The 10683-nt window shown below is 36.7% G+C and overlaps 1 protein-coding gene across 1 annotated transcript in view; it reads right to left on the reverse strand.

Annotated features, from left to right (window-relative positions):
* Nucleotides 1-10683, reverse strand: part of LOC107663081 (THO complex subunit 2-like) — a 100323-nt gene that overhangs the window by 67226 nt on the left and 22414 nt on the right. The window contains exons 7-11 of the mRNA XM_016453233.1: nt 9488-9573; nt 9129-9289; nt 7120-7212; nt 4582-4737; nt 2379-2551 (exon numbers count right to left, since the gene is read on the reverse strand). Coding sequence (XP_016308719.1) covers nt 2379-2551; nt 4582-4737; nt 7120-7212; nt 9129-9289; nt 9488-9573 — 669 coding nt within the window. The remainder of the gene's footprint in view (nt 1-2378; nt 2552-4581; nt 4738-7119; nt 7213-9128; nt 9290-9487; nt 9574-10683) is intronic.

The raw sequence follows: 10683 nt of genomic DNA on the forward strand, positions 1-10683 counted from the left end.
AGCGAGTGAGAGTGTGCGTGTGTGAGAGAGAGAGAGAGAGAGAGAGAGAGAGAGAGAGCGAGAGTGTGTGTGCGTGTGTGTATATACATGTCCCTCACTGATGTCTTCAACAGAAAATTTGGACCTGTAAAAACTAATTTAATGATTTTACACTATTGGGGAACAAGAACCAAACAGTTAGAAAATCTCAAATCTTTCTCATACTGTTTCCAAGCAACTGACACTAGAGATAAAGGGTCGGAAATATGAAGACATTAACTCTGATATGGAGCTTTCAAGCACCCACACGGTAAATCACACTTTCAAAAAACAAAAGCAACAATTTAAGGTGTTTTAGCTAAACATTAACCAATTATATTTGTTATTTTTAAGAATACCATTATTAATTGCAACAAAACAGCCGTGAATATTAAAAATTGATTACTTGTCAAGTAATTAACATGAAAACATTGTCTGATTCATATCTCACAATCCTCAAGTACATATTACATATAGACTTCAACAATGTGGAATTGTGGAACCCAGTCAAAAATGAATTCAATGTATAATGTGGAATGTCACAGAATTTGGCAAAATCTGGATGAATATACCAGTCCAGGGTATCCACAGGGTGTTTTTTTTTTTATTTTTTTACTGTACAAATAAAATGATCATCAAGACTGAGTGGGGAAGGGAAATGCCTATGGTGACATTAAATGGTAAAATTAATGTACAAACCATCATTTAAACAACTTTGCAGTTCAAATACAGGTTTAAGAAAAGAGATGAGTCAAACGTATAAATGCTTATATTAATATAAATTTTAAATATAAGATATCTATATATATGAGATTTATAGAATGCATATTAGCTTCTTGTAAAAGCACCGGTTTCCATTTACAACTCTGTGTGTTTGCTGCATAAAAATACAGGTCGATTTTCACATTGGTCTGAACAAAAACAGTAGATGGGCTGATTGAAAAAGCAAATTCATTCTCTGCCAGTAGCTGGTGCTTATGGAATGGCAGAAATATAGCAGTTTCTTTGGTAACCCCTTCATAGAAAACTACACAGCACAACTAGTTGCTTATTAGCATTTATATTACTAGCATATTGGCTGCTTATTAGTACTTATGAAGCACATATTAATGTCTTGCAATGTTCTGCATGACCAAATTTTAAATCCCTTAGTCCTACAAATACCTAAACCTAAAGGGGTCATGAACTGAGAAATCAAAATTCCCGTGATCTTTTGTCATATAAGAGGTCATTGTCCAATAAAAACATCCTGTAAGTTTCAGAACGCAACACTTTCTCGTTAGTCTACAAACAGCTTATATTGAAGTCGATCTGCCAAAACGACAGCTTGTGGAATGTGTCACTCTATGACGTAATAGTCCGGCTAAAAGGATTTTAAATGCACGACGTGGAGGCCAAGAACCACCCGATGCGAAGCAGAGCCATTATTTTCGTCAGCTACGGCTCGTTAGCTCTAGCATTCTGCCCGCTTCAAATCAGATACAGAGATAAAATAGTGCGGTAAAACCACATTTATTTGAATGAATTATAGCATTTATTTGAATTAATTATCAATGGATCTATTGAGCGAGAGAGAGAGCGAGAGAGAGCGAGAGATGACAGTTGTGTGTGTGTGTTACCTGCGTCTGTGCGTCTCTCTCTACAAACAATGAAGCGGTTTAGTTACTTCTAAAACCACATTTATTTGAATGAATTATAGCATTTATTTGAATTACTTATCAATCGATCTATTGAGAGAGAGAGAGAGAGAGAGCGAGAGAGAGCGAGAGATGACAGTTGTGTGTGTGTGTTACCTGCGTCTGTGCGTCTCTCTCTACAAACAATGAAGCGGTTTAGTTACTTCGATTTTACCTCGTTGCTGAGGAACATAATGTAGCGATTTAATATCTATGCTATTTTATTAATAAAAGTCGCGGGGCAGCACCGACAATAAGTTTCTGTGTGTGCGCAGCGCGATCTGCAATCTCCTTCCTCTCTCCCTCTCACTGTGTTTATGTGCGAGTGATGTGTGTGAGTGTGCATCAATTAAAGCAGCGAATTAATATATAGAACGGTAATTAAACTGACTTGGAACTACCTGTGCATTAAACGGTTTTAATGCATACCTGCCAGCCAATCAGAATAGAGTATTCAGACAGAACATGGATTAAAAAATTTAAAAAAAAGGTATTTTATAGGACCATTTAATGGTTCCCGTTTCATTTCTAATCAAGCATGACCAAAAAAAAGGATCTGTGATTCAGTGAGGGAGTCAGGTGTGCATTGCTCTGAACGATTCGCTGACTGATTAAAGTGGTTGACTGTGAATGTACATAAGCCAACAGCAAACGCTGGACAGAACGCACGTCTGAATGCCATACCTGCGGTAAAGCGGCTCCACGATCAGGTGCAGCAGCTGGCACAGTGCGATGGCGATGTCCTTGTGGGAGGTGGCGTAGAAAGCTGGCATCTGATCCATGATGCTCTGAGCATGCTGCCAGTCACCGATCCTCAGCAGCGCCTCCAGCAGCCCCAGCTTCTGGTTATCAGGAGGCTGACGTGAGAGGAGAGACAGATTAGAGGAGCGGAGGACACACCTCCACATACGGCATCATTACACGCTCCTCTGTTCATTATTTCTTCTGCTGAGGAGTCTGAGGGGATTCTTATCTTCAGGGACAGATGACACACGCACACCATCTGTGTTGGTTCATACAGCTTACAAGTCACACTAATGCAAAGCCCTAAAAACGGCTCTAAAACAAGGATTTTCACATAATCAGTCAAAAGTGGAAAACAATGTAAACTAGGCTGCAACTAAAAACTATTTTGATTCATTTGAGTTGTATTATTCATCTGATATTCCACATCATGCCCAGTGCTTTCATTCAACCTCGATGCACAGTAAATGCACTGTCAAAGCATGAGACCACATGAAACTACACGCACAACGAACTCTGTGGCTTTAATGTACACCTGCTTTGAAAGTATTGTGTTCCACTTGTCTACTTTCTTTTAAGCTCTGCAAAAGTGGCATTATACATGCAAATTCTTCTGATTTCACTATTTAACATGCTTGAAATGGCAAATAGTTACATTAAATAAGAGACAAGACGACGATCCTCTAATTTCAAAGGGAATGAATATAAACGCAGCGGACGATGTTAAAGCCATATACGAGATACCTACATGAGGAAAAATGCATTGTTGGTTGGCGCCACCTAGCGTGCAGGTGAGAATTAAAAGGCGAACAATCGCTTCGCGCTCCTCTGCGATTCGCCTCGCTTTTTCACATCGCGCTCAGTGTGAAACGGCCTTTACAGTATTGCTGTTTGAGATTTTATTAATGAAATAACTGACAATTGACAAGACATCTACACTGAAAGATTTAATGTACAGATGCACAAAACCAAAAGCAGTCATTGCTTAACTGACTGTCATTTGTGTGTATTTTTAATCAACTTGGTCCTGAAGTGTGGTACTTCTGATATCCTAGACCAAAGAGATTCAAAAATCCTTCAGTGTGACAACTAGAATATGAATATGTGAGGTTGGATGACATCCTTTGAATTTAGACTGTACAATGAAAGATGAAGAGTTTTGAAGCCTTATGTTCAATAAGGCTGCATTTATGTGCATAAAGTATATATACACTTCTAAATAATGAACCGAAGAGAGATTGGTTTTAATTAGTAGAAGTAGAGATAATTAATGTCTACTGCTGTTATTGCTCAGCATTTTAAAGCCCTGTGTGCATTCTGCATGCATATTCTGTCACTATGCAGGGATCATTTAATTTAAACCATTAACTTCGTAAACCGCACGACTAAACTGCAGCTTATCTCTGCATCTGGAAGTGAATTTAGTGAATCCGAGGCTGTCAGACACAGAGTCCCTGAGTGCATGCTGAGTGTCTGTACATGCGCTGCTGTATAATCAAGCATCTGATCAGCCCAGCAAAAGCCATTTATGTATCTCTGACATTTACATGCATTTAGACCATTACATCATCAAACTCTTCTGTGCTCTTCTGCCAGTGTTGTTATCGTAAACTAACTAAGAAACTAATTCAACTAAGAAAATTAATTCAAAGAAAGCTGAAATAAAACGGACGAAAAACCTAAATGAAAATTAGAAATGTTGCCTTAGCAACTAACTGAAATAAAATAAGCTAAAGTTGGTTTACTAAAATTACTAAAGCTAGTTACTAAAAGTTAAAGCTATATAAAAATGATTAATAATTAAAAAGATAAATAAAAAAAAAAATGACTGAAACTTCAACCAAAAGTCTTTATTGACCACGTGTATGACCTGCTGACGATTACTACAGCCAACTTTGACTTGTCCTTCAGCACATGTGAACAAATAAGAAACGCATTTACATAAAAACACGTACAACTGAAGCCTGTCAGGCAAGCAAAGCCAAAAAGTGATGCATTTTTGTTCAAGCTCTTCTTCAGCATGGGTTTGGAATGGCATGATTATTTGTGGGTGAACTATTCCTTGAACAGCGTCACTGAACAGTCATTCTTCACATTTCTGTCTGGTGCACAATGACACGCTGCTTTACTGAAAATAAGTTACCTTCTCATTCTTTTCCTCTTCCTTCTCCTTTTCTTTCTCCTTGTCCTCCGTCTTTTCAGAGGGGACGAGCACCATGGTGAGTTTGCGGGCGATCTGCTTGGCCTCCAGGATCGCTCTCTTGTGCTCTTCCACGATGCTGGAATCCAGCGGCAGGAGCTGTGTGAAGAGACGATTTACTCAATCTGTCCTGTCTTCCTATTCCCATTCCTAATATTAATCCCAATCATTCCAAATTATATCCATGTCTTTCTTTTAAAACAACAACAACAAGACTTTGTATTGATGCACAGAAGTTGCGTAAGTGCATTTATTCAGCGACCTCAATTGCAAACAATATAATCGAGACCAATGTTTGGAAGGCTTGATGGCAGATTTATGCAGCAAACAGTGCAAACACACACTGGCTGTATGAGCAAAATATCTCAATGAAGAGCTGTAAACTTCAGCACAGGTTGCAAAAATAAAGTAAAACACAAGGCAAAAAAATTAATCAAATAAAAATAAATAAATAAAAGTCTCCTCTCAAGAGAAAAGCTCTGATGGGGGATTTAAACTCTTGACATCTGGCTACTGCAAACTATATTTTTACTCGTCTTTTTGTTGAAGAAAATAGAAATAGGGCTGGACAATAATTCAATATCAATATGTATCGCGATATAATTTTTTTCAATAAAGGTGATATGATTTTTAAACACATTTCCGATATTTCGATATACATTACCAGTTTCCCATACATTGATTTATTTGTGGCGTTTGACTTCGTTGAATAAACATGAGCACTGCACGTTTCAAAATCATAACACGGCGCGGGTGTTTTATATGAATGTATCTCTGAAGGGAACCGACTCTTCAGAAAAGTTTCGATGGCATTTTCATTTGATCTGATAAAGTAGCGTTCATGAGCGGAGCTGCTTTGATTACAGCCGTTACTGGGGAAACCGCTAGTTTTATCACTCTAAAAGCGCCTCCTGCTGGCAGAGAATGAGTTTGCATTTTAAATAAGCCCATCTCCAGCAACATTTCCAGTTTTTGTTGTTTTTCAAGACCGAAATTAAGAAATATATCGTGATATCAATTTTGGCCATATCGCCAAGCCCTAAATAGAAAGAAATTTTAGATTTAGATATTTTTTTACTCATCTTTTTACGTCAACCATATCAACCATATTGCATGTTGATATATCCACAACTAGTGTTTAATGATGTCAGTGTCGTCTTGTCTTTAAGATATTTTGTTTGTTTTCATTATCGAAATAAACACTACTTTAAGTTTTACCATTTCCACTGGCATCAATGTGTCATTTTGACCAAAAACCAGTCACTATTCAATATAAATCAGTGCCTGAGAGCACCAAGAACAAGCTCATTTTGTCCAGGACTAATTACACTTGTCAGGTGTAGCTTACTGAAGATTCTCCAAAGCATGCAACACATTTAACCCTAGTATTAAAACGCATTTTGTGCATTTCTGTTGCAGATTTTGTGACTGCATTTTCGGCACTAAACGGCATTAACCCAAGCATGACATTAAGCTGGCATTATGCTCTGAGCTGCTCGATTATGAGCATGATGCTCCAGATGCATGTAGGTCCCACTTCAACTGCAAATATTCAACCTCGTCCACAATAACACATTTAATACCCTGTGTAAATTAAGTCAAAGAGCACCTGTAATTCTAATAAGCAGAATTACATTTTAACAACTTAAAAGGATGGTATTTACTGCTTGTTCTGTTCAAAAGGAAGTTATCTGATACAATTGAATCACCAGAAAAGGAAGATGCTGCTATATTGCACAGTATGAACAAGTTCTTTCTCCCAGAAAAAAAAAAAGATAATAGTAATTATTATTAAAAGATAATACTACTACTAGTTCTACTACTATACTAATAATACACAACACACTAAGATCTGATGAGCTGCTGGGTTCATGAATATTAATCATGTTGTCAGCATTGGCTCGAACTGATTTGCTGATTTGGTAATAGATGAGCGCCAGCCAATGAGATTACTGTTTGTGCATTAGCTCCGCCCACTACCAGAGAAATCGGCATATCTTCTGCTTGTTCTTAAAAGCTGAAGAATTCCAAATGAACTCTATTTTGACAGGAAAATATAACACAGAATATTGTTTACATGTAGCGCGTCGATTCAGTGTGGTGTGTGAGACTCTCTCTCTTTGCATGTGTGAGAAACAGCGCTATCAGCAAAGCACACTAGACTTCACTTCACACTAGAGTTTACGGTGCGTCAAATACAGGTGCGCTGCACATCCATTCAGATGAATTGAAATAGTACAGATATGGACAGCGAAACTCTGAAGCGCTCAGTGTTCAGCGAGTGAAAATATAACTGTACTAAACTTATAATAGCCTCTAACTCACACACCAGCGAGTAAAATCTAAGAATTTATTAGCCAATGGCTAACGGTAGACATAATTTAGTCGCCCAGAGTAAAGATTTAGTCGCATATGTGAGTGATTTACTCGCAGTGTAGAGGGTTGTGACACTACTCCAACCGCCATGACTCTTCCACTTACATGAACATAGAGGTCTTCAAGAGCGATGAGATTGTGTTGAAGAAGAGCTGCAGCGATGTGGTACAGAGATGATGGCGTTTCTCCATTAGGCTCCTGTGAAAACACACACAAAAACAAAAAACACCAGATGAACATGATTACAGACACAGAGAAGGGCGAACAAACCCAGCTGCACAATATAATGTTCACAACGTTTCCCATTCCTATGAAGTATTTGGATCACAGTGGATTCCTTCGACTTTCGTTCATTTGAAAAAAAAAAAAAAAAAAGTTGACAGAAAATTACACTTGATACAGCAGTCATCTTGTATGAGTCACTGAATATTACTGCACAATAACATGAACTAAAACTAAAGGCAGACTTCAAATGATATACTCTGCACTGCAATGACAAACGTTTGACTGGAAATAGTTCTGAAAACCTAGCAACATGCCTAACTTGAGAGCAATTTTTGATTTAATATTTATACATGATGATCAGGATCAGAAATTAACTATCCGTTTACTCCAGCCCAAAAGCATAAGATAAACCCTAAATGATCTAATCTCTGTAATAAATGCAAAGGATCGGAGGGAACCCTTATTCATTGTTTTTGGAATTGTATGAAGATCCAACAATTCTGGATGGGTGTCCTAAAGGAACTCGAGAATATATTCTGCTGTCCATTACAACTAGGACCAAAAGCATGTTTACAAGGCATAAGTCAGGAATTTCCATTCAAATTCCAAGGGATTCACCTTCTCCAAATTCTATTATACTGTGCTCGCAAATGCATACTTGTATGTTGGATAACAGATCAGAACCCCGTCAATTACTCAGTGGATAAACACAGCTAAAATTCTTAAAGGACAAACCTTTCAATTTCTATAAGATATGGGACCCTTTTCTCACCCATCTTGGTGTGGAAGAAACTACTAATCCTTACTAAAGTTGGGAATTCAGAATTTAGCATGGAAAGGTTGAAAGACTACCCTTTTGTATTTATTAAAAAAAAAATTTGAGAGTAATAATTTAAGTTCATGTCCATATCATTCGTTTTTGTTTTGTTTAGTTTTTTTCTTGGTGAATTTACACAGCTTGTATGGATGTTTTGGATTTGTGAAAACCCTGTTAATGTCAAAACCTACATTAAAAAAAAAAAGAAGAAAAAAAGAAATTAGCTATCATTAAGGGCAATATTTGTCCCCTTGGAAATGATTTCTAGGGTTTATTTATTTTTTACATTTTTAAAGGCAATTTTTATAATGACCTTCTTAAATGCACCCGTTATCTTTTTTGTCAAATTCTTGAATTTAACCAATTACTTCAATCAATCAGAATACTATAGACAGTTACCAATAAAATGTTCAGCATCAACATTAACAAAAGCCATCTTTACACTGCAATGGTGGAAATAAGCTGGCAAACTGTACACAACAACTGCATAATGGAAATGTATAATTTACATAAAATTACAAAAAAAAAAAAAAACAGGAAGTCATTACAGGGTAGGGCTGCAATATGACAAATCATCACTGTCAATTATTGTTCTTGATATATTAATGATAATGGCCGATCAATAGTACACATTAAAAATAAAAATTTAGTGTTTGGGGAAACGGGATGTCATATTCTGGCTACACAGATAAAACAAGCTGAGAACAGTTTATGAATTAGTTTATTGCTTTTTACGCATTAGAAAATCAAGACTTCACATTGGTTACTTTAGTGAAAATATGAAAGCGGGAAAACAAAACTCAACAGAAACATGTGTGATTGGTTATAATGCTCAATACTGCAAAATATGCAAAAACATTTCACTTTATTAGCTGTAATAGATTTAGTTGAATTGTGCAGAAGCGTTTTGCTCATTTTGTTGGTCCCCGTTACACACATAACACACACACAGGTTTGAAGACAAAGCCTTCTGTCACATGTCTGTGTATTTAACTGTAATGAAGCAAAGATATTTACCCGCTGTGGGTTTATGTAAAGGAAACCACGAACACAGCTGTATGATGGACTGTACCTGGTGGAACTTGAACTTGAAGCCCAGCATGTGGCAGAGGGTCTGGTGCTCGCACATGTAGGACTTGATAAGAGGGATGAAGAACTCATCCTGATCAGAGCGACACTCATACACCTCTAAGATGATGTCCAGCACACGGTTTGGGTCCAGATTGAAACATCCTGAGGACAGAAGACGGGAGGCATCAGCTCATGAGCTCAATGACAGTCAGCACACAAGACAGCTGTAATCATGACAGTTGGTTTGAGCTCACTCAAGTGATCATAAACGTTTGTTTTGGGCCGCTGTGCCAGTCATTATCAGGGCTCAACAGAGACAGTCCAGTGACCCGGGGAAAGTGTGAGAGTTTCATCATTTGCCCTGCTGCTCCACTGCTGTGCTGCTGGCACTGTGTGTATTGTCATTAAGGATGGCTTGATACCACTTTTTATGTCCGATACAGATACTGCAACCATGAGCAACCAATCCAATACTCACTGTTATTTATATCAGTTTAGAATTACTATACTTCATTAACTTACTAACTACACACTGCTTTATTATAAATGAAGAAAAAAACAGAAAAACAAGTCCGTACATAAAATATATATATGTGACCCTGGACCACAAAACCAGTCATAAGGGTCAATATTTTTAAATTGAGATGTATGCATAATCTGAAAGCTGAATAAATACGCTTTCCATTGATGTATGGTTTGTTAGGATAGGACAATATTTGGCTGAGATACAACTATTTGAAAATCTGGAATCTGAGGGTGCAAACAAATCTAAATATTGAGAAAATCATCTTTAAAGTTGTCCAAATTGTTTTTTTTTCTTACCATCTTTTGGGGGTTTCTTGCTTTTAGACTTTAGTAAATTAGTCGTCGCGCACATCCCTAATATACAGTCCACTTCACTGCGTGCTTCAGAATGACTCACATTTACATCATTTCCAGCATTTTTTTGGACAGATGATTACATTTCAGTAATAATAAGAACAACAAGATTATCATCTTCCCTGAGGAATCTTAGAGGGTTTCAGTCGATAAGAAAATACTTTATGTTCAGAAGTGAAATTAAATTAGATACTGATCAAATTAACCTTAACATAGTGGCTTTTTTTTTTTTTCAAAAATGCTATCGAATATTGATATTTTTCAAGGTATTGTATCGAAGTTAGAAATTCCAGTATCCTGATAACACTAACAGATATTACTATTACTATTTACTAAGAGTAAAATATTACTCTTCAGTAAATGTCACTAAAAAGACAAGACAGGCTATATAGACTGCAACAGTTCCTGCACATTTTTTCAGCAGACCTGGTTCCTTCATTAATTTTACCCAAATGGATAGATATAGATATAGATATATATAGATATAATAATAAAAAAAAGTCTTTAAGTTATAGGTTCTAAGCCATGACCCAAACCACACAGTACAAGGTGAATCACAACATTATAAAATTGCATTTGAACCAAGAAAGGATTTTAAACACGTAATTAAATATCATACATATTAACAAAGTTTTATTCTAAATTAAGGACTCTTCTATATATATTAAAAAAAAAAA

Source organism: Sinocyclocheilus anshuiensis, unplaced genomic scaffold (genome assembly GCF_001515605.1).
Source record: "Sinocyclocheilus anshuiensis isolate Anshui unplaced genomic scaffold, SAMN03320099.WGS_v1.1 scaffold836, whole genome shotgun sequence".
In the NCBI taxonomy this organism is placed as follows: Eukaryota; Metazoa; Chordata; class Actinopteri; order Cypriniformes; family Cyprinidae; genus Sinocyclocheilus; species Sinocyclocheilus anshuiensis.